Raw genomic sequence first — 24929 nt, forward strand, 5'->3', positions numbered from 1 at the left:
AGCGGCTCTATGCTTCTTTCTCAGCCACACCAAGTAATTGGTGACCCCCCTGACACGGGGGGCAGGAGGAACTGGTCCCTGGAAAAGCAAACAGGGTCAATCCGACACGGGATTCTCATACGTGACCACCAGAGAAAGACAGACCATGTGACAAGAAACAACAGAGGGGGGTTTGGTTCCTGCAGGACATGAATTAACCCCCCCCCCCGGATAATCTGTGGACTGAAGGGTTTCTGAACTGAAGCTGCAGCTAAAATACAAGCTATTCATGGAGTCTGAGAACGCCCCCCCCCCGGAAGACGAGATTGTCTCCTGAGATGAGACAGAACATAACAGGAATCCGGAGATTAGACACCCCCCCCCCCCCCCCCAGAGAGACGAATGCAGTCAGACTCCAGTCAGAGACGTTGTGCCCTGATGATGGCTGGGGGGTCTGATGACCTCCTGATGCATTAACAGCTCATCACATATCCCCCTGATGAAGCAGTAACCGGGTTTCTTCACATCTGAGGCTGAGCTCTGGTCGGTCGGTGGTTAATAAAACACCTCCACGAAACCTCCACCAGTCTGGAATAAACGTTGTTGGAGTTAACGACTCATTGTAGGGACATTTAGGCTGATTCTTGAGTTAGGGTTAATAATTATAATAATAATAATGATAATAATAATAATAATAATGACAATAATAATAATAATGATAATAATAATAATAATAATAATAATAATAATGATAATAATAATTATAATAATAATAATAATAATGATGATAATAATAATGATAATAATGATAATAATGATAATAATAATGATAATAATAATAATAATGATAATAATAATGATAATAATGATAATAATTATAATAATTATAATAATGATAATAATAATAATAATAATAATAATAATAATAATGATAATAATGATAATAATAATAATAATGATAATAATAATAAGGGTTAGCTGATTTCTCCGTCCCTGCATGCCTTCTGTAGGTTTTTCTGTAGGTTTCATGTCAGAGAAAGTTTAACAACTCTAAAGAAGCTTCAGCCAAAAGGAGAAATTTAAGGCGCAGATATAAAAATGTACGTTTATTATTTATGTATGATTTTAAAATAAATTGAATTCTTTTTATGTTTAATTTACTCTTTTTTGAGAGCTACTGAAGGAACAAAAACATTAACAAATAAAGAAATATTATTAAAACTCGGTTAAACACACATCCCGACACAAACTTCTGTCGCTCTGGAATTTATGGAAGAATTTCCAGCTGGACCAGAAGTTAGTTCCTTCTGCCCCCTCGTGGCCATCCGGTGTCATTACGTCACACAAGTACTAACTAAAGAAAAACTATTATATAACAGAAAAATCAACTATGTTTCGATTTCCCTTCTAAACACTGGTCTTATTTTTAGTGTTGGTGTTTATTTAATGAAATGATGGAGACATAAAATAGTTTTATCACCTGAAAGACGGATTTCTGAAGCCTCTGGTTAGTTTTAAAGATCAACAAATGAGTTTCCATAGAGAATAACTTCATATGCATCGATTATAAATTCACAGTCGAAAGAAACTCCTACTCCAACGACAGCAGATCAGTCACCAATAAAAGTTGATTGATTGGTTGGTTTTACTCACCTGCAGCCGAGCTGTGATGAAATCTTGAGCAAATAAATAAATAAAAATAGACGAACAAACATCAGCAGAAACTGGAAAAGATTTATCCAGACTAAAGTGCAAAACACGAATGTTTACCCAGAAATCCTTGCGACCTGTGCGCTGACCTTTCCCCTACAGCTCTGAGGCTCCCCTTCCCTGCTTCTGATCCTACAGCGACACCTACTGGTCGAAAATGGAACTACACTCTAAATTTTTCCCCCCCACACTGATAAGGTGGAGTCATCGGGATAATTTGGGAAATATTCCCAGTTTAACACAGAGCAGAAATCACTCAGTGTCCCACGGTGATCACCAGTGGATTGACTTTTATAAGTGATTATATTAAATTAGATGAATCGAGGCTTCGCCAGAAACCATCAAGTCAACAAACTTTGAAGGTTTTGACAGGCCTACAGACACAGCGATCAATACCTGCTGATCACCTCTCATCACACACTGGGACACAAGCTGGGAGTCATCAGAACACACACACTCACACACACACACACAATAAAGCCTGGGGTCCATCTGGGCTTCATGGAGTCGACTAGTAATAAATCCCCCAGAGACGCCATCACTCCAGATGTGTCAGAAAGCAGGAAGGATCTCAGCCAATGACACGTGAGGAGAACCCCACGTGACCAAAAACAGGAAGTCACGTTCAAAATGATCATGAAGGTCCAGAAGAACGTTCAGGGACGGACGGCTCCGGTGAAGAACAGAAAACCGACGAACGGAAAAGATCAATAAACTAAAAAAAAAAAATCAATACTCTGACTTCCTGTTGGAACCATTAGTTTATTAAAAAGTTCATCAAACTTTAAAACTAATAATCAAAGTTCACATTCTTTCATCCCCCCCCCAGGACACTCAGGCCCCCGGTGAAGGCCCCCTGAGGGGCAGGAGAGGGAGGAGCCAAGGTCAGTGACGTCATGAACCCACAGGACTGGGGTCACCAGACCCCAGACCCAGGTCCTGGATGCTGACGAACAGGAAGTCAGAGCCGAGGGTGGGGCACCACTTCCTGTTGGACCACAGACTCCAGGGGTCAGTGGGGGGTTCTACTGATCCTGAGGGCAGCTCATCCGAGTATCAATACAGCTGATCAGATGATCAATGGACAGATCAGATCTAATGCTGGAATCTGAAGTTAGATTAAAATAAATCTAATCTGTTGCTAATCTGTGTTTAACATGAAGGAGACGACACACTTCATCTGTCGGTGTGTGTGTGTGTGTGTCCACCTGACATCAGGTTGCCGTGACAACAGAAACAGGAAGTGGGTATTTTGCGCTGGTTTCTATCTTTGCTCTTAAAGATTCGTGTTGTTTTGTGTGACGTGAAGAAAAAAAGAAAACAGCAGGAGACGCGTTTGTGAAGAGTTCACTGAACGTTTACATCTCTGAAACAGGACTGGTGTGACTGAAACAGGACTGGTGTGACTGAAACAGGACTGGTGTGACTCTGAAACAGGACTGGTGTGACTGAAACAGGACTGGTGTGACTCTGAAACAGGACTGGTGTGACTGAAACAGGACTGGTGTGACTCTGAAACAGGACTGGTGTGACTGAAACAGGACTGGTGTGACTGAAACAGGACTGGTGTGACTGAAACCGGACTGGTGTGACTGAAACAGGACTGGTGTGACTGAAACAGGACTGGTGTGACTCTGAAACAGGACTGGTGTGACTGAAACAGGACTGGTGTGACTGAAACAGGACTGGTGTGACTCTGAAACAGGACTGGTGTGACTGAAACAGGACTGGTGTGACTCTGAAACAGGACTGGTGTGACTGAAACAGGACTGGTGTGACTGAAACAGGACTGGTGTGACTGAAACAGGACTGGTGTGACTGAAACAGGACTGGTGAGACTCTGAAACAGGACTGGTGAGAATCTCTCCGGCTGAACTCACAAACAAACGCTTGAACCTGTGAGGAGATAAAACGTCTCTATGAGGTCACAATGTGATGCTTCTGACAGACGGTTTCTATGGTAACGGTGTTGTTGGTCGTAAACACACATTAACCCCTCACACACCACAGCCCTCCTGGATTGGTGACGTGTGAAAACGTTCCATCATTCATTTAAAACAACTTTAAACTCTGGAAAACCAAACGGGGTCACACGGGGTCAGACGGAGGTCGTGACCCTGGAACTAGTGGGGGGCGGGGCCTTCAGAAGCCCAGGGGGTGGGTGGGCACCACCTGGCCGTTGTCCACCATGCTGGTGGAGATGGAGGTCATGTTGCTGAAGAGCTCCTGGGCCTTACTGGAGCGCAGCAGGTTCACGTCCCGGACAATCCCCTCGTAGGCCTGGGGGGGCAGGTTCACACGTTAGGGCCAGACGCAGCGCCATGACACCTCACGGTGACCCCCCCATTGTGTTTCTGGACTCACCTCTGTGCACCAGGTGTCACACAGCAGCTTCTCGTGCTGGGCGGAGGCCACGCCCTGTTCCAGAGAACGCGACGCCCTGACAGAAAAAAGGAGGGGGGGGTCAGGGTTCAGGGTTGGGGGGGGTGGAAGGCGAGGGGGGGCCTACCTGGACAGAACCACCACCATGCTGTAGAGGGCGATGGCACAGTCAGCGATTCTGGACGTGACGAACTGTTGTCCTGCAGGAAACACACACCAGTATTGGTCAACACACACACACACACACACACACACACACACTCTCACACACTCACACACACACACTCACACACACACACACTCTCACACACTCACACACACACACACACACACACACACACACACACACTCTCACACACACACACACACTCACCGATGATCTTCTGGCCGTGTCTGCTCAGCTGCTCCTCTACGATCATCCCAAACTGCTCCACGGCGTTAACGGTCTGAGGGTCAGGAGGAAACGGGAGGCCATCAGGAACATGTGACAGGAAGTGATTCAGAACAAACTGATCTCATTGGCTGCTGGACATTATCCATGTAGAAGCCCAATGTTTACTAACAAGCTCCGCCCACCGACCCCCCCACAGAAAATCATGAGAACATCTACCAGCTGTCCACTCTCTGCCAGCTGGGGGTGAACGTCTCCCTGCAGTGACAGTCCAGAGCTCAGACCCGCCGACCTGCAACCACAGAAGAAGAATGGTAAGGTGAGGCTGAAACACCTGAGTCACCTGAAACACCTGAGTCACCTGAAACACCTGAGTCACCTGAAACACCCGAGTCATCTGAAACACCCGAGTCATCTGAAACACCTGAAACACCCGAGTCATCTGAAACACCTGAGTCACCTGAAACACCTGAGTCACCTGAAACACCTGAGTCACCTGAAACACCTGAGTCACCTGAAACACCCGAGTCATCTGAAACACCCGAGTCACCTGAAACACCCGAGTCATCTGAAACACCTGAGTCACCTGAAACACCTGAGTCATCTGAAACACCTGAGTCATCTGAAACACCTGAGTCACCTGAAACACCTGAGTCACCTGAAACACCCGAGTCATCTGAAACACCTGAAACACCCGAGTCACCTGAAACACCTGAGTCACCTGAAACACCTGAAACACCTGAGTCACCTGAAACACCCGAGTCATCTGAAACACCCGAGTCATCTGAAACACCTGAAACACCCGAGTCATCTGAAACACCTGAGTCACCTGAAACACCTGAGTCACCTGAAACACCTGAGTCATCTGAAACACCTGAAACACCTGAGTCACCTGAAACACCTGAAACACCTGAGTCACCTGAAATACCTGAGTCACCTGAAACACCTGAGTCACCTGAAACACCCGAGTCATCTGAAACATGTTGGAATTATATCTTTTTATAATTATATCTTTTTATGTTATGTTGGAATTATATCTTTTTATGTTATTTTGCTGTGGAAAGTTACTGAGCTTAAAGTTCATCTTAGGTCACATCACGTGACAGTTAGAACTGCTGACTTATGCTAAATTGCTTGCACAGCTAGTCGAGCAGAAACTCTTGCAAGGCCGTCTTCCGCTTTCTTCTCTGATAACTGGCGTATATCTTCTTAGATAATTGGCGTATAGCTACGATAGTTTTCATGACCTGTCTGCTTATCACCTCTTGCCAGGCCGTCTGCAAGGCCGTCTTCCTCTTTCTTCTCAGATAATTGGCGCACCATGACATCACCTGAATGTAGCCCACTGTCTTGCCTGCTATCTTGCAGCTGTTGTGATACCAGGTGAACCCCGCCTTCTGATGTGCATAAAATCCATGTGCTGCAAGTGCATCCTCGCACTCTGCAGGAAGTAATCTTCCATGAGACAAAGTGCCGAGAATATTCTCTTTGCAATTGAAAAATAAACTTTGAAGCTTCGACATTTCACTGAGTGTTTTGTTTATTTAACTCTGTTCAGAAATTGTCCACAACCAAGAGAAAACGAACACGAAGCTGGAGGACCAAGGGTCTTTAGGACCATATTATTTGGCTCCACTTCAACATTCACCTGAAACACCCGAGTCATCTGAAACACCTGAAACACCTGAGTCACCTGAAACACCTGAGTCACCTGAAACACCTGAGTCACCTGAAACACCCGAGTCATCTGAAACACCTGAAACACCCGAGTCATCTGAAACACCTGAGTCACCTGAAACACCTGAGTCACCTGAAACACCTGAGTCATCTGAAACACCTGAGTCACCTGAAACACCTGAGTCACCTGAAACACCCGAGTCATCTGAAACACCTGAGTCACCTGAAACACCTGAGTCATCTGAAACACCTGAAACACCTGAGTCATCTGAAACACCTGAGTCACCTGAAACACCTGAGTCATCTGAAACACCTGAGTCACCTGAAACACCTGAGTCACCTGAAACACCTGAGTCACCTGAAACACCCGAGTCATCTGAAACACCTGAGTCACCTGAAACACCTGAGTCACCTGAAACACCCGAGTCATCTGAAACACCCGAGTCACCTGAAACACCCGAGTCATCTGAAACACCTGAGTCACCTGAAACACCTGAGTCACCTGAAACACCTGAGTCACCTGAAACACCTGAGTCATCTGAAACACCTGAGTCACCTGTCACACCTGAGTCAGAGCAGACTGAAGCAGGTTCCTTCCCGTTTCAGGGCTGTCTGCTTCATGAACTACATGTATATGGTCTCTACTGTGGTGAACGTTCTTGTACTTCCTGTCTACACAGGAAGTCAAACCTTTTGGCTCTCTTGGCGAATTCCCCTGCCAGCAGCCCGGCGTTGCCGATGGGGTTCTTCAGCGCCCTCTGCAGGTTCTTCAGCTCTTTGCCAGCGTTCTGGAGGGGGGGGGGGGTGAGTTCGTTAAGAAGGTCACGGCTGTGAGCTGGTTCACACTCAGGCCTCCAGGTTCCTTCTGCTCTGGTTCGATGGGCGGAGCTAAAGACTGCCGCAGCGAACCAGAGCAGGAAGACAGACGGGGGCGTGTCTGTGACCCGTTTCCTGTCGGGGACTGACAGCCGTGATCGGAAACACATGCAGAACGTGTTCAACCCGACCTGCTGGTGGGGACAAACGGACCGGTGTGCTCACCTGGAGGCCGGTCAGGGCCACGAAGAGCCGCAGGATGTCGTTGGTTCCCTCGAAGATACGGAAGATCCTCAGGTCCCTCATGACGCGCTCCAGGCCGGTGTCCTGGGGACGAGACGGTGGATGAGGCGTACAAACCAGCTCTCTGACGGGGGTTTCTGTGAAGGCGTGATGACATCACACCTTGGCCCCCTTGGCCCCAGCAGGAAGATGGCTAGCCTGTCTGTCTGCCTGAGAGTCAGACAGGTGGCTCACCTTCATGAAGCCCATGCCGCCCATGATCTGAATGCACTCGTCAGTGACGGTCCAGGCTGCTTCCTGTCAGGTGGGGACAGAGAACAGGCTGTCAGACAGACGCCCCCTGCTGGCTGCAGGTGGAACTGCGCTGGGGGCTCACAGAGGCAAAGATCTTGCTGATGGCGGCTTCGATCTGGAAATCCGTGGATCCGTTGTCCATGTTGGCGCTGATCATGTAGGCCATCGACTGCAGGGACAGGAGGGGTGAGACGCTGGGGAGCGAACGTGGGGGGTTGAGGGGCGTTTGGGAGGTCAGAGGGCTGGGGGCTCACCTCCGTCACGTAGTGCAGCATCGCCATGCGAGCCAGCTTCTCCTGGATGACTCCAAAGTTGTGGATCTTGTTCCCAAACTGAGTTCTGTTGGCCGCGTGCTCCGTCTGGTGAGGAAGATGACATCATCATCATCATCACGCCGAGGTCAGTTACAGAAACACCAATAATATCACCAATAATATCAATAATAATATCACCAATAACAATCAATAATATCATCAGTAATAATAGTATCATTCTGGGTTAACACCGATAATCCTCGTTGAAACCCTTCAGGACTCGTCTGTCGTTTGAGAACACAAAGAACAGCTGATCTTTAGTGTTTCCACGCGTCGTCACCGTCGTTCCCCCTGTGAGTTTATTCAGTTCACTACAAAGAAACTTGAACGTCTTTTACAGAACGGAGCAGCGTCTCCTGAGCCGCTGAGCAGACAGGAAGAGACTCCGCCTCCTTTCTGACCACAAAAAGAATTTAACTCACACAAAACTTTATTCTCTACAGACTGATTTAGATTTTCTTTGCAGACTAACCCTAAATCTAACCCTAACACGAACCCTAATCCCTAATCCCAACACTAAACCTAATCCTAACCCTAATCCCTACTCCTAATCCTAACACTAACCCTAATCCTAACCCGTAATCCTAACACTAAATCTAATCCTAACCCTAATCCCTATTCCTAAACCTAACGCTAACCCCTAATCCTAACACTAACCCTAATCCTAACACTAACCCTAATCCTAACACTAACCCTAATCCTAACCCCTAATCCTAACACTAACCCCTAATCCTAATCATAACACTAACCCCTAATCTTAACCCCTAATCCTAATCCTAACCCCTAATCCTAACCTAACTGCTGGCCTCCACAGGGATCAGGTTTAATCCAGAGTGGTGGTGAAGGTGAGGAACGTGAACAAACCCAGCAGGACGTCTGACCTTCAGTCTCAGGACATCACACAACAGACAGGCTACAGTGACCTGGGGGGTTGGGGTGGGGGGGTGATACAGTAGCCCTTTCTGAAGCGCCCGCCCCCGTCTCTAGGTGGGCGGCGCCGCACCGGGACACTCACAGCTTTGGCAATGACGCCCTTCATAGTGCCGGCGAGGGCGGCCGACATGCCAAAGCGCCCATTGTTCAGGATGTTCATCGCCACCTTGAAGCCGTCGCCCAGATTTCCCAGAAGGCACTCTGCCGGCACGCGGACATTATCAAAGTGCACCTCGGCCGTGTTGGATGCCTTGATGCCCATCTTCTTCTCTGGGGGGCCGCTGGTATTAAAGAAAGGTGCACAGCGTCACTACACTTCCTGTTGAACACCTACTGACAAACAGTGGAGGATTCTGGGAAACGGGGCTCACTGCGTCACCCCTCCAAACGAGCGCTCCACGATGAAGGCCGAGATCTTGTCCTGAACAGCACCGGTGTTGGGGTCCTTCACAGGGGTCTTGGCGAACACGGTGAAGATCTCAGCCAGACCTCCGTTGCTGTCAGAGAGGGGAAAGAACTACAAACATGGCGGTGCTGCCCCCTGGCGGTGACAGCAGGAACCACACGACCCCTCACCTGATCCAGATCTTTCCTCCGTTGAGCGTGAAGAACTCCCCACAGGGCGACTGAACGGCTACGGTTTTGATGGAGGCGGCGTCCGATCCGCTGCCTGCTTCCGTCAGACAGAAGGCAGCGATGTCCTGACCTGGAGGCCCAGACAGAAGCAAACGATTGCTGAGCCGTGTGATCGGCCAGGCTGGGAACAAAGGTCACAAACGTGAGGGCGGGGCGCCGTCATACCCGAGGCCAGCCGAGGCAGGTACTTCTGCTTCTGGGCGTCGTTCCCGTACAGCAGGATCCCCTTGAAGCCGATGGACTGGTGAGCCCCCAGCGTGATGCCCACCCCCAGGTCGTAGGAGCCCACGATCTCCACCAGCCGGGCGTACTGTCAGACGGACGTCCCGTCAGCCGCTCATCACACCATATCCATCGTGTAGCTGCACCTCTGATCTACCTGTGTGTTGGAGAGGCCCAGCCCCCCCAGGCTGACTGGCACCTGCAGGCCGAAGGCCCCCATCTCCTTCAGCCCCTCCATGGTGTGAGCTGCCACCTTCTCCTCAGCGTCGTTCTTCGCTGCATCATTCATTTCCTGTTTAAAGAGCAGAGAGGAATGTGGTCACACAGGTCGGACCGGGGGGGTCACACAGGTCGGACCAGGGGGGTCACACAGCTCTGACCGGGAGGGTCACACAGGTCGGACCAGGGGGGTCACACAGCTCTGACCGGGAGGGTCACACAGGTCGGACCAGGGGGGTCATGCAGGTCGGACTGGGGGGGGGCACACAGGTCTGGGTTTACCTGAAAGAAGTCGTCTACCGGGCCCACGATCTCCCGGAGGAACTGCTCCTGCTCGTCGCTCAGGCCTGCAGCAGAGGACAGATCAGGGTTTCTACAGGGGGCATCAGGGCAGGTGGAGGATCAATGGGGTAAAAACAAAACACTCTGATTTACATGAAGGGTAAGGAAACACCTGGGAGGTCTGGATCTGCCCCTTGAACATGTTGACCGCAAAAGATTTGGACTCCTGGAAAGTGATAAAACACTTCTTATCTCACATATTGATACGGGCTGAACGACACGATCAATAATATCTGCGTTACGTACAGGAACCGTCTTCTTTGGCACGTCTGAGGCAGCCTGAACGCCAGCTGACGGTTTGTCCACAACTCTCTGAACACAGAGCCAATCAGAGTGTGAGTTATCAATCAATCAATCAATCTGTGTGTGTGTGTGTGTGTGTGTGTGTGTGTGTGTACGGTGTGTGTGTGTGTGTACGGTGTGTGTGTGTGTGTACGGTGTGTGTGTTTCCACTGAGGAACAATATTTGATCCCACGTCTCCTGAGTCACGTGACCGGTGACCTTTCCCCTACTTCCCCGTTATATCATCAGCTCTGCTTTAGACACAAGGTCAGCCCGTGGAGTCCACACACACACACACACACACACACACACACACACACACACACACACACACACACACACACACTCCACACATGACGGGTCGATCATATCGATGAGGTCATCGATATATCCTTGCTAATGCTAACAGGCTAAAGACTAACGGTACCTGAGCAGGTCGACTCCCGTACAGACGCGTGTTTCTCACCGGAACCAGCGGCCCGACGTCACCCTGACCCCTGCAGCACAGCAGATAATCGATCGTTAATGGATTCGATCACACATAACAGAATAAACATGGAGCTAGCGTTAGCTACGTACCCGGCTAGCACCGGGGGGAGCCTCCGGATGAAGCCGCTCAGAGCGGACCGGCTCACGGAGCGAAGCAGCATTATTCTCTCGTTAGAAGAGACGATATTAAACAGTGATTAGTAATTATTACACAAACAGTTCACACAAATGATTCAGTTCAGCTAACAGTTAGCCTCCGGTAGTTAGCCCGGTGGTCGATAGCAGCCAAGAGACGACCTAATTTGTTTATAAAAGATTTTATATTCTTCTCGATGAACGGAAAACACTGTTCAGTATTAGTTTACTATCGGTAATAAATGTTCAATACATACATTGATAAGTTATAAATCGACCGTCTGTCACGTCAGCAGTGAAATCGACCGTCACCTCAAAATACAGTACAGTACTTGCTAAACATTTGACTTCCTTGGAGCCTGAATTCCGCCTCCACTCGCAGTGCATCATGGGATATGTAGTATTTCGTGATTAAGAGCCGAAGAATAGTTAATCTGTTAGAAAATATCTTTCAGGATTTAAAAAATCCAACTTTATTCACTAGAAAGGTGGAAATGAAAACCACATTCTTATTAACTTTTTATATAATTCACTAACAGATTAAAACAGGGATTTAAGCACCAAAAATAAAACAAGAGTCTGGACAGAATTAAAGTATCAAATTTATTCTCAAATACACAAACAAAGGTGGTGATATGAAATCAAACAATATGACACAGTCAACGTCATTCTTTTTGAAACGGTGAATCTTCATTTAGCACCTTAACAGTTCGGTTATACATGATTTATATAGTCACTCATAAAAAAATGAAATGGATGAATAATGCAAGTCAGTAACATAAAAATAAGCAAAGAAGACTGGGGTGGATCACAGTTACTTAAAGATATACACTGAAGTAATGGAGTATGGCACTCTGAAGTCGTCTCTCACCTGTCAGTACCTTCAGCCCACATGGAGATGCCTCACAGTCAGGGTCATGTGACCACTAGGCCTACACACAGTGACGACTGAACACTCGTTCTCTTGACACGTGTGGACCTGTCTTCCGTTCACATTAGAGCTCACTGTTCCGTCCTGGTGCGTTTACATCAGAGCAGTGGACACACACAAGTTCATTGTCAAACAATGCAGAAAACAAAGAGTTAATTCATGTACCTGGGGGGTGGAAACATTCTTTATAACGTAAGGCACTGGTGTGGCTCCTGTTCTGACGTGATGATGCAGGATCGTACCCATGATCCTTTTCAAGTACCCAGAAGCCCATGGGGCAGCTCTGACGCCAGGAGCTGGTTGGAGGAGTTTCCTCTCATTAAAAGAATATCTGTAGGAAACCAGAGCGACGAGCAGCTCTGGAGGACGTTCACAATGTTGTACCGACAGTTTCCTCACAGACGCAGAAAGAATGAAACTTTTCTGATGAAGAAAAGATGAGCGTGGACCGAAGAGAGACCAGACTGCAGTCAGTTTGTTCTTTTTCTTTTGTAAATTCTAAACCCTGTTCTCACCAAATCTGCAGCAAACCGTTGCTCTGCTGATGTCAGCCTCCACGCCGCCTCCAGAACACTCACGCCCTCCGGACGCCGCGCCCTCCGGACGCCGCGCCTACATCACGTCCACGAAGAACTCGCTGGGGTTGCCCATGGCCAGGTGGAAGGACTGGCGTGACGCCGTCAGCTCGGGCGGCACCGAGCCCAGGTCGCGTGTGGGCGGGGCCCCAGGAGGCCCCCCCGGAGTGGAGGAGGGCAGCGGGGCCAGGGCGGGGTGCATGGGGGCTGTGGGAATCTGCTGGCCGTGGGGGAGGGTGTGGGCAGAGGCCAGGGCGGGGTGGGGGTGCTGGGGCACCATCATCACCATCATGGGATTGTAGGGCAGAATGCCTGGGGGGTAGGGGGACATGTGGGGGGGCTGGGGCATGCGGTGATGATGTGAGCGCTGGGTGGAGGCGTGGCTGTGCTCGCTGGGCGTGGCCGAGCCGTGGCCCCGCCTCAGGCTGCTGCGGGTGGAGTATTCAGATTCGCTGCCGCTGCCGGAGCGCGAGTCGCCGCCGCCGGCCTCCCCGCCCCCCCCAGAGGGGGACTTCTCCCCTCCCCCCACGGTGCTGCCAGGGCCCTTGGTGCTGCGACGCCTCTCGCCCTCGCTTCTCGTCGAGCCGCTGCTCCGGCTCCCTGGGGGCAGAGAGAGAAGGCTGGGGGGTGAGATGGGAACAGGTCTGGGGTGTTCGTCCACATTCTACACACCCACCAACAGGGGGCGCCAGCCTCACCTTCGCTGTGCTGACTGCCGGTGCTGCCGGGGGCGTAGCTGTAGCTGGTCAGCTCATGGTAGGGGGGGGGCTGGCTGGAGAAGGCGTGTGTGGGGTAGGGCTGGTAGGGGAAGGTGTGCATCATGGGCCACGGCGACGCCCCGGGGAGGGGCAGGGGGGCCAGGGTGTCCTGGTCAGACGCCCCGCTGGAGCCGTCGTTGTCGTTCAGGGACAGGTTGGCCATGTCTGGGGGAGCAGGACCAGAACAGAAAGGTGTTCTCCATCAGGTCCTCAGTGGGTTCACAGCCTGAACACAGCAGCACACGCGTGTTCACACACAACACACACTTACAGTTCTCACAGTCGCTCAGGTCTCCGAACACGTAGTAGCACTGCTCGGAGAAGGTGATCTTGTTGACGGTGTGTCGGATGAAGCCGGCCTTCAGCAGGTTGCTGGCGTACTTCCTGGCTTCACGCCGGTCCTGGAAGCCCTCGATATGGTGGAACAGCCACTCCACCACGTCTGAGCCTGGTGGGACGCACGAGGGAAAGATGGTTAGATCACAAGAGGGGGGGGGCGGTGAGGACTGGGCAGAGACAGCTCTGCTCCCCCTGAGTGTTAGGATACGTGTGTGCTGGTGAAGACAGGGTGAGGATAACAATACAGCACCACTGATGAAAAGTTTGGAACACAACCTGATTCCTTGTGTGATTAAAAGGAGCTCAGTCGTCATTATTTTAACAGTGTGGCTGTTCGAACCAAACACTTGAAGCCTTACTGCATTAAACAGGCTGTAAATTCATTTATGTGACTTAACCCTTCACTCTCCACCCTCAACCACCTGTGAGCCACACCTTCCCTGAAGCTGTGGGTCTTTATTACTCTGACGTAACGTCAGCTGAACTCAGCATCGCTCACAAACGACACTTTAAAGTCGTTACTCCTCGTGATGCCGCTGCAGGTGATTCTAATTTAACAGATGTTTCCACTCTGAGGGCTCTGGAGGGTTTTTCCTTTCCTAAGTCACACGGTTTTAATCCTAGAACACATTTCCTGCCCTACTGGGTCCTGCTGCTCAGCCCGTTCATGGAGCTGAAGCTCCAGCTGTGTGAGCTCACCCAGGAAGGCGTTGGGGATGGTGATCTTCAGCCACATCCGGTCTCTGACCTCCAGGCCCGACTCGGGCGAGGCCATGGCTTTGGCCACAGACGCCATGTCGGAGTGCAGGGACAAGTTGAAGTCATCAAAACCTAAGAAACGGAGACATGGGTGGAAAGATGATGGGATGATTGGGGGGAGAACGCTGATCTGGGTCCGTTCTAGAAGGACGGGGCCAGAGCAGATTCATGGCATCACCCCCCCATTTCATTAACTGTCTGACACAGAATGAGGCGAGGCCTAAGTGAGGCACAAACGTGATCGATCTGAGTAAAGAGAACACGAGGGGACACTGACGGTTCTCACGTTCGGTCTCGGTGATGGAGGAGGACGAGGTGATGGTGCTGAGGGAGGAGCTGCCTGGGAAGGCGGGGTAGGCACCGGTCATGGCCACCGAGTGGCTGACCCACGCCGCCGGGTCGATGGGTCTGATTGGTTCATCTGCACAGGAGGGGAGGAGATCAGGTTACCAGGTAACCGACTCCAGCGTGGACATGTGAGTGAACAAAGATGGCTGTTGTGTACTCACTGCGGGGCAGCGTGAAGTAGCCCTGAGGGGAGGGGTCCCAGCACTTCGCCACTGTGAGGATGATCGGCCTGGGAAACATCCACAAGTCGTCACTATGCTGAACGCTGAGCACAAAACCCCCCGACATCAGAAACACGACTCACCCTGGCTTGTGGACAATCTCCCTCAGAACACGGACCGCATCGTCGTTACTCATGTTCTCAAAGTTGATGTCGTTCACCTGGGAGAGAAGCAGAGCGTCAGAAATTAATCAGACTGGACCGGGAAGACGTTCCTGCTGGTTTCACATCCGTCAGGAGCTTCCTGCTTTTGTCTCCAGGTGGGAAAGTAAATGCAAAACGGATTTAAGAATTCACAGGACGACACAATGAGGTCTCCGTCACGCACGACAATAAAACATGGATGTGGACTACAGACGTGGATGTGGACTACAGACGTGGATGTGGACTACAGACGTGGATGTGGACTACAGACGTGGATGTGGACTACAGACGTGGATGTGGACTACAGACGTGGACTACAGACGTGGATGTGGACTACAGACGTGGACTACAGACGTGGATGTGGACTACAGACGTGGATGTGGACTACAGACGTGGACTACAGACGTGGATGTGGACTACAGACGTGGATGTGGACTACAGACGTGGACTACACACGTGGATGTGGACTACACACGTGGATGTGGACTACACACGTGGATGTGGACTACACACGTGGATGTGGACTACAAACACGTCTTCGTGACAGAGCCGGTCTCCTACCTGCAGCAGCATGTCTCCAGGTTCGATGCGTCCATCGGCGGCGACGGCCCCCCCCTTCATGATGGAGCCAATGTAGATGCCTCCATCCCCCCGCTCGTTGCTCTGGCCCACAATGCTGATGCCCAGGAAATTATACTTCTCTGTGTCATAGAAAAACCACAAGAGTGTTGATATTTAAAACCTGCCTGTTAAAATCACAGCACTTGAATCCAGAGGCCAGACAGCATCAGAACTTCACAGACCCATGTTCAGAGTGACGGTGATGATGTTCAGGGACATGGTGGAGTCGGTCACGCTGCTGAAGGACGAGGCCTGGACAATAAAAACCTATTTAATGTGCAAACCGACAGAAAACGCTCTGAAGAGACGTTATCAGAGGGAAGGCATTACCCTCTCCAAACGCGGGGGGCGCTGTTTCCTCCGTCTGCGGTGGCGTTTGAGGAGCCTGGAGGCCGTGCTCTGCTCCGTTGCACTGCTGAACCTACGCAGTTGTGGGTCATGTAAAGGTCAAAGGTCAGCAGGAAGAACACACCGTCACAGACCTTTAATGGGGTTGCTCCTGTCGCCCCGGTGTGTTTGTTTTTGACCATAAATCTAACGAGCTGGACGACAATTTACACGTCCAGGTCTAAATAAAATATAAGAAATTAAGGGGACTTCCACACATTCAGGAAGAATGTTTTGATCCACATAACATCTGAAGCTGAACCTTAAGTTACTGCAGGATCTAGAGTCACTGGTGCTCCAGAGAAGTTAACCCTCTGCTCTCCAGTCGACCTCTCACCTGCTCATGGTGTCGTCGTCCTCAGAGTCACAGAAGCTGGTGGTCTCCAGCTCGCTGCTCATCACGGTGCTGGAGCTCTCATAACCAGCCAGGTGGCGCTCTAGTCGACTCTGGCCATTCATACGAGGACCTGGAACCACGATTCAGGTGTGTTCACACTTCCTGTTCCTTAACGTTTAGCGAGTGTTCCTTTCATTCTTCTCACCGTGCTGCTCCACGGCGTCTCTGTGGCGAGGCCTCTCTCTCCTGAAGGAAACCACTGACTCCGTCTCAGTCTGGTCATCTAAGGTCTCCACGCTGCCGGTGGCATTGGGGCTGCAGGAGAACAAACAGGGGGGTGACGTCCAGAGCGTGGATCACACGGACCGTCAACACGCAGCTGTGTGGATCTGCTGCCAAAGGCTGCACGGAAAACGTTCCAATGTTCAAACCACGTTCAGCAGGAATGAATAGAAATCCATTCATTCAGAACGTGAAGCCGTCATCCTGCAGCCACAGCAAACACTCAGAGAACCAGAGCGCCACACCCAGAATGGCGTTTCACTCAGGGACGTGACCCCCGTGTGACCCCTGTTCAAACCTAAAGTCACAAACTACATTCTAGTCATGGACTAAGACGCTAAAGAACCGTTTAATCACATCAACTGCTCCAGAGCCTCGAGGCTCCATTCCTTTAGAGGCGGTTGTTCATCACAGACCCTTTCAGAATAAACCGCTGAGGCTGCTCTGGTTTCATGCTGTGAAAGAGCTGCATAATTAGCACTTCTGTCAGATTAACAGAGCAAAAACAGGTTCTCACAATGTTAATCCCATGTTAATCCCAGTTAGTCACAGTGTTTAGTTTTGTCTTGTTTGTTCTTTCTGCCTCATTATTTTATGGTTTTATAGTCTGGGCCTGTTCGGGCTGAATCACAACAGATTCCATCACAGCTAACAGTCGCTAACCGGCTAACAACTAACAGGAGACGTTCCACAGAATACTGATCGAACTCAAGAAACACGGCCCTGTATGAATCTAAATGTCACCCACTGTCTACTAAATGTACTGATGAGACAAACCTGTGAACAACCACCACTTGAACTCAATACGGTCACAATAATAATTAATTCTTCGGTGGCTGGAAAATGGATTCTTAACGCAACTTCGATTCAGACGAGGACCAGTGAAACCAGGTGTGAAATCACACAATCAGGCTTCTCCCTCAAACGCTCGTGTTAACACGAGGGCGGCTCCAGCAGAGATCAGGTTCAGGGGAGCTGCTGTGTTCCTGCTCTTCTTGTTGTAACTGGATGCTGGGAGTGAATGAAATAACGAGGGAAACAAACGCAGTGGCTGCGTCAAGTCAGACGGGTGGACGCGGCTCTGAGGCGTCTGCTCCTGCATGGAAATACAACCTGTGTGTGTGTGTGTGTGTGGTTCCCTTACTGGAACGAGGGCGGCCGGGAGTCGCCGATGCCCCCCGTCCTCTCTGCAGGTGGGGGCGGGAGGGGCGGAGGAGGGGGTGAGGGCTGGGCCGTCGTTTCTACAGGGGGGACCACCGCCACCGGGGGTTCAGCTGCCGGCGCGTCTGAAGAAACCAACTGGAAATAAAATAATGACAAAGAAAAGCAGTGAGAGACACAATAAAGAGCAAAAAGGGAAGAGATTGTGAGAAAAACATGGAAACGAGAAGGAATGAAGGAAAGAAGGAAGGAAAGGAGGAGGAGGTGGGAGGAAGAGGGAGAAAAATGGGTGAGATGTCAACCGCTTTGACACAAACGCTGCAGTCTATTCAGACGCTTGTCTCAGGGGCAAAACGAAACGTTATCCCACACTTAACCTGTCTCTTTTCATTATCCAACAAAAGTGCCCACACACACACACACTAACTAGAATGAAGGACACACAGCATCCAGTTACCCATCATTAAGAGCGAGGAAACGCGAGGCGCTGGCGTTCAGACGACAGGAGCTGAACAAACGTCTGATGGAGCTGAAGTTCAGAGTTCAGGACGTTTGATGCCTTCAAGGAGGTCAGATAAAAAAGAAAAACCCACAGAGAGGCTCTGCGTTCCCGTCCAAACACTTGGAGCGGACGCTGCCCCCCCCAATGGCTGTGAACACTCGTCTCCTGGACGCCTCCATCCATCTCTCTGCATATCACGTATCAGTCCCTCTGCCCCCCCACCCCCCCGGTCCCTCTCCTTGATGCTCCTAACAGATGCTCTGGCCCCAGAGCTGCTGCTTCAAGACAGAGTTTCCTCTTTATTCACACGTTACCTGGGGGGCGGGACACAACCACTGGGGGGGGTCGACCAGAGGAAGGACGAGAAACAGACCTGCAGCTCGCGGCTTTTTCACTTCGATGAGCCGCGATTGGACGGTCAGAACATTCACCTTCCTTGTGATTGGCTCAGAACAATCAAAGCCTTCTGACTCCAGATGCTGCATCATCAGATTATTACTGTAATCTAGATTAAGATGGTTGTTCTGGGTTTGACTGCACTGGAGTCTAAATGGTCCAGCGGTTTATTGATTAGGACAGGAGGATAAAGCAGGAAGTCTGACAGGACATTTAAATTCTAGAAGCTTCGCCGAGGCTACGTTTAACCCGCGTAGACAGAATGTCATCACAACCAACAGTGAAATTAGAGGAATTAAAAACGGATCCAGACGTTAGGAGTGAAGAATTTAATGGTTTTATGGACTGGTTGAACTGGTAGTCACGTTACCGGACATGTGACTCAGATTCAGCTCTGGGCAGATTTGTGTGTGTGTGTGTGTGTGTGTGTGTTAAACCTGGCTGGACAGATATTTCAGCTCAGCTTTCACACTGTTCAACATCTTTTTTTGGTTTCTTTTCCCAAATGTTTTCTGACAAATCACCAAATCCTGAACAACACAGATTCCACAGCGTTCCCTCAGGAAACCTTACATTTACAAACAGTCCAGAATAGAACTGCTGCTCAACAGACCAGATTATTAATCTGGAGGGGTTTCAGGGAACAGTTGGGGACGACAGCTTCTTCACAGGAGGTCTCAGTGGAACTATTGTGAGAGAAATCCAGACAGACGCAGCAGCTCCAGCGTGTCTTACCCATGACACCACTCTGCCGTTGAAACAGGGCAGCTTGGCTCCGTCATCAGAGATCTCCTCCTTCACCACCCTGGAACACAAGAGTCAGGTTCAGGAGTCACAAGGGATCTGCAGTCAGACGGGTGGACGGAGAAATCTGGATGGATGGGGAGGGAGGCTTGAACACAACAGAGGGTTTAGTCTAGTCATAAGGAACAAAGCTGGGGGGGTTAATAGTTTACATGTCAGACACATTAAATGTGAAATATGGAGCTGGGATGCACACTGAGCTGAATTAAATCAAACCCTGGGTTGATTCTAAAACACCACTGGAACACATTCTGACAAGATGTGTGTGTTGTTAACATCTATCATCCTGTGTTTCACTTAACGTCTGTGACATCACAACCGACCTAAACACACACACACACACACACACACACACACACACACACACACACACACAGAGAAAATCCTATGATCCTTTAGATCTGTAATAACACTCTAAACCAAACTCAAACCCCGTTCCATTCTCACATCATGAGATGAGCGGCTAACGGCTCCGATTCCAGGGAGATTAAACCCCTCAAAGTGGATCCTTCACTGCTGACAACAGTACCAGAGACTCTTCACTCACCAGAGATCTTCATGAGTCTTAATCCAGACCAACAGGTTTAGTACCGAACAGAGAGGAACACCAAGAGACCCTGTGGGGTTCACACACTGACCAACGCCAAAACATGCATCCATGGATCCAGTGTAGGCGTGGACATCCACACACATCATGAAGCGTGTGGCAGTGACCTCGTCTCATTGTTTTGATGCTGCGTTTGCCTTCAGGGTGTAGGTTTGAATCCCAGCGAGAGCCCAGAGTGTGTGGGCAGACGAAGGGTTAAAGACCTGACGACTGACTGACGCGTCTGCCTCCACCTCCACTGCTGTCAGTGTGGACGTTCAAAGAGCTGTGTGTGTGTGTGTGTGTGTGTGTGTGTGTGTAAATCCACCATCACAGACATACATCATAATCTAGCCAATCACACTAGATTCAAACTGTGTAATCATCTCAACATTTATACACATTTATCCGTCTTGCTTGAGTTTATCTTATATTCTCTACAACATCAGTTGTGCTGCATGGGATTAATTTAATTCTTATCTTAACTGGTGATTTAAACGCTTCTTTCACCCACTTTCCAAACAAACCACAGTTAAATCAGTGGGAACACGAGCGAGCTGCAAACCAGGGTCATAAAGGAGGACAACCAGCTCTCAGTTACTTCCTGCAGCAGACAAGACACAAAGGAGCCTCGTCTGTCTGCTCACAAACACACACACACACACACACACACACACACACACACACACACACACACACACACACACACACACACACACACACACACACCAGTACAACCATGGCCCCAGTTCACCACCGAACACATAAATAACCTCTGAGTAAACATGCAGAGATGTGAATAACCTCTAGTTTAATATGAATCCGTGTGAATAACCTCTGATCTCCGTGCACACACACACACACACACACACACACACACACACACACACACACATACACACACACACACACACACAAGCCTGGCTGCTCTCCCTCCATGTTTGCCAGAAAGGCAAACATTCTGCTTCGGTGTGTAACCCCCCCCCCAAAGCCAGCAGCCACCCCACTGTGTTATTAGTACTCTACTAAACAGGCTGGACTCAACGGCTAGTCCACCAATATCTGACTGCTCCAAACCCCGCTGAGGGCTCTAATGCTGAGGATCCACCAGCTGGTTAGTGGTTCAGTGTGTGTGTGTGTGTGTGTGTGTGTGTGTGTGTGTGTGTGTGTGTGTGTGTGTGTGTGTGTGTGTGTGTCTGCTAAATGTAAGCTGACAACTAAACTTTTGCCAAATCTGATTTATTAAATCCTGCACACACACTCTGGAAGTAAATGCATCTGGACAAACAGACTCTTCTTGTGAGAGAACAATTGTCTCCACTCCTCAGCCTCTGAACAACACAGCAGTCAGGAGTCTCTACACACACTCACATAACTGAACACACACACACACACACACACACACACACACACACACACACACACACACACACACACACACACACACACACACACACACAGTTTCCCTTGACATCCTTAAATCTCCAAACCAAACCTAGCAGCTCTTTTCCAACAATTCAGTTTACCCAATCAGCCCCCCACCCCCACCCCAAAAAAGACTAATCTCCACCTCTGACCAGTAGATTGACAGAGATGAGTTTATAATAATCTGCTAGCATACATCTGTCTCCCCATGGATACCCCCCACACCCAGAAAATGCCCCCACCACACACACACACAAACACACACCATACACACACACACACACACACCATACACATACACCCACACACACACACACACACACACACACACACACACACACAGGTCTGTCCGACAGCTGGCCTCGTACCAGGCTGCTGTGATTGGACAGCTGACTTGAGGCGACGTTTGAACCGTTTCATGTGACGGTGTTCACTCAGGAGTGTGTGATGCCAGTACACATTATTTACCTCCAGAGGGGTATTTATCTGCCGGCCCCCCAGGACGAGTTTCCCTGTTAAGAGAATGTGTGTTCACTGACAGCAGTGTGTGTAAAGGGAATCACGTCCAACTACACAAAGTACTGGAGGGACTCCACTGGGGGGTTTAAACCAGTCAGGGTCAGACACTGGAGGGACTCCACTGGGGGGTTAAACCAGTCAGGGTCAGACACTGGGGGGACTCCACTGGGGGACCAGCGTTACTCAGACAGATGTCATTCAGGTTTGAACTGCTGGTATATGAATGTCTCTACATTTGGGTCTCTGATTCCTTATGCCGAGGCGCCCTTGAGCAAGGCGCCGTCCCCACCACAAGCTGCTCATTTGGGGCGCGACCTCCGAGCGGGACCCGTCACTCTTCCTCCCTGGACTAACTGCATGATTACAGGCCCCCAGTGTGCTGTGTTCAGGGGCCTTGTTCACAACACTGTGTGTGATGTGCTGAAAACTAACACAAATGCATGTATTGAGAGTGTAAAGAGAATTTCCCCTCTGGGGATCAATAAAGTTTGAATTATTATTATTATTATATATCCAACAAGAAATATGCTGTAAATATTTCTGTCACTATGGTAACGCCATCACATCACTGACTAACATTTAGAAAGTGTTTAAAATGAGAAAAGAGGAAGCAGCATTTTTAAATGATGGACGTCAAAAATATGCAAAGTTTGAAATGGCAGTTTTGTGGCTGTCCTGATAACAAATAAACCCCAGACTTCAACACCTTTCAGGGTACCCCCCCTCCTCAGGCTGTGTCTCCACAGGAGTCCCTGAGGGGCTGCATTCATATTCAGATCACCTCCAACACCTCCAGCTTGTTCCAGCCCCCGCTCTGGACCTGATCCCGGGTCCCGGTGCCGTCCCCAGAGGAGACTCACTGATCCACCTCTAGAACGCGTTAACAGGGGCCCCCGGGGTCCCACCGGGTGAATAAACCACAAACCAGCATTCCTCTGCAGGAAAACCCACCGCAGCCACAGAAAAGAAAGATTAATTGATAAAGGAGACAGCTCTCCCTCTCTGAGGGGGTGGCTCGCTGGAGGGGGAGGGAGGGAGCCAGGGAATAAAAGTATGGCAGACAGGCCAAACTGTTAAAGAGGGGGAGACAAAACCCTGGCTGGTGTCCCAACAGAAAGAAAAGGCAAAGATTTCACAAGATGATGGACTGGAGGGGGGGGTTAGGGTAAGGAAAAGGGAATGCCCCCCACCCCCATTGTAATGGGGATGTTTTTTCAGAAATGCCCTTGCCTACTGCCCCAGTATTTATAGCCCCAGGCGGATATTCACCGCATAACTTTGCTATTTCTGATTGGGGATGTGCCGGTGAATGGGGGGGGGGGGCTTTATCACGTTTATTTCCCCCTCCCCACCCCCAGTCTGAACTGTTACCGACAGCCGGTCACGGGATTGGATTACAGGATTACACGTAAATATTAGTCTTTGTAGAACTTCATCTGGATGCTGGAGTCATTAATCTAACGGGATTGGAGCCAATTTTAACACTTTAATCCCACTAAAAAGATCTTTATTCTCACTAAAAACATCTCTATTCTCACTAAAAACATCTTTATTCTCACTAAAAACATCTTTATTCTCACTAAAAACGTATTTTTTCCCACTAAAACATCTGTATTTCCACTAAAACATCTTTATTCTCACTATCAGGGCTGAACTAGCAGTTCTCCAAACTTTGAGCCCTTTTCTGCTCCGAAGCTAAATCCGTGCGGCTCACCCGAAGTCCTGGTCCATGGACTTGAAGAAGAACTTGTAGTTCGGTTTGTTCAGCACTTGTTTGAAGTCCAGTAAAGTGATGTTTTCCGCAGCGATCGGAATCTTCACCAAATACGGCGTCTCCTCCTCGTCGATGTGATAAATGATTTTAGTCTCCGCCATGACTGAGCTGAGCGTTAGCTGTTAGCCGCTAGCTGTTAGCTGAGTGTCCACTGAGGCGTTAGCTGCTAGCTGTTAGCTAGTTAGCTGCTAGCTGAATGTCTGCTGAGAGGCTTTAGCTGTTAGCTGCTAGCAGTTAGCGAGCCGAGGCTAACGACGCGGCGGAGGTGAAGCGGTGAAGCCGCGGAGGCTTTCAGTCCGAGCGGGTGGTTGTAACGCGTCGTAAGCCGCTATGAAGCTCTCTCTCCGGTAACAACTCGCATTCCCTCCTGGACCGGGGGGCGAACACCGACAACCGGGCTGCATTCACCCGACCGGACGACCAGTAACTTTTCCCCCAACAAAAACATACAGGGGAGGGGGTCCGAAAAGTTTTCACTACTTTTTTTGTGCGAGACAACGCAGCCTGTGACGTCATGACGCCCACCACGATTTGCATACGTGCCTTTGACCCCGCCCACCCGCTGTTGAATAGTTCGTAGTGAAAAAGTGGATTCATCGATCACAGGCGCTGTTTTTCAGTCACTTTATCGGTTATTTTTATGTTTTTTATTAAATGAGTGATGCTATTGATAACAAGGGGAAAAAATCATTAATCTGTGATTTAGGTCTGGTTTTTACCGTCAGACTTCCATTTTATATAATTTGTTATTTTTAATTTTTTCATCAATGCGGAAGGACATAATTTAAATAAACAACAATAACATTTTATTTAAAGGTTTAGTTTCATCTATTTCAGTATATTTACAAAGGCAATGACAAAGTATGTAAAAAAAACAGCAGCGATCAAATGAACAAGTATTATTTAAAAACATTGTTGTGTAAGAATAACTATTATTTTAATCGTTTAAACTCTGACAACACATCAGTCTTATTTAAGACCCTGAAGCATGACTAA

General features: G+C 49.4%; 2 protein-coding genes across 4 annotated transcripts; both read right to left on the reverse strand.

Annotated features, from left to right (window-relative positions):
* Nucleotides 1-2818: 2818 nt before the first annotated feature.
* Nucleotides 2819-11397, reverse strand: acadvl (acyl-CoA dehydrogenase very long chain). 2 transcript variants are annotated; one of them, XM_068308666.1, is made up of 21 exons: nt 11323-11397; nt 11021-11097; nt 10869-10938; nt 10405-10470; nt 10252-10324; nt 10099-10163; nt 9755-9889; nt 9541-9685; nt 9316-9445; nt 9111-9236; nt 8822-9020; nt 7747-7851; nt 7575-7661; nt 7433-7495; nt 7181-7282; nt 6830-6927; nt 4682-4754; nt 4445-4517; nt 4199-4271; nt 4054-4129; nt 2819-3969 (listed from the first exon to the last, which is right to left on the reverse strand). In XM_068308666.1, exons 2-21 carry the CDS (start codon nt 11089-11091, stop codon nt 3832-3834), a joined length of 1968 nt encoding a protein of 655 aa, XP_068164767.1. In that variant the 5' UTR covers nt 11092-11097; nt 11323-11397; the 3' UTR covers nt 2819-3831. The 2 variants fall into 2 exon arrangements, with proteins under 2 accessions (XP_068164767.1, XP_068164768.1); XM_068308667.1 differs by lacking the exons at nt 10405-10470; nt 10869-10938; nt 11021-11097; nt 11323-11397 and having other exon boundaries at nt 10271-10295.
* A 252-nt stretch (nt 11398-11649) lies between these two features.
* On the reverse strand, nt 11650-24446 carry dvl2 (dishevelled segment polarity protein 2). Of its 2 annotated transcripts, none has more exons than XM_068308665.1 (15): nt 23874-24446; nt 19561-19630; nt 17911-18065; nt 16690-16799; nt 16485-16614; nt 16091-16181; nt 15943-16012; nt 15701-15840; nt 15080-15156; nt 14937-15004; nt 14714-14848; nt 14368-14499; nt 13601-13777; nt 13270-13494; nt 11650-13171 (listed from the first exon to the last, which is right to left on the reverse strand). In XM_068308665.1, exons 1-15 carry the CDS (start codon nt 24032-24034, stop codon nt 12609-12611), a joined length of 2304 nt encoding a protein of 767 aa, XP_068164766.1. In that variant the 5' UTR covers nt 24035-24446; the 3' UTR covers nt 11650-12608. The 2 variants fall into 2 exon arrangements, with proteins under 2 accessions (XP_068164766.1, XP_068164765.1); XM_068308664.1 differs by having other exon boundaries at nt 14705-14848.
* Nucleotides 24447-24929: the final 483 nt, after the last annotated feature.

This window comes from Antennarius striatus, chromosome 23 (assembly GCF_040054535.1).
Source record: "Antennarius striatus isolate MH-2024 chromosome 23, ASM4005453v1, whole genome shotgun sequence".
NCBI classification, from domain to species: Eukaryota; Metazoa; Chordata; class Actinopteri; order Lophiiformes; family Antennariidae; genus Antennarius; species Antennarius striatus.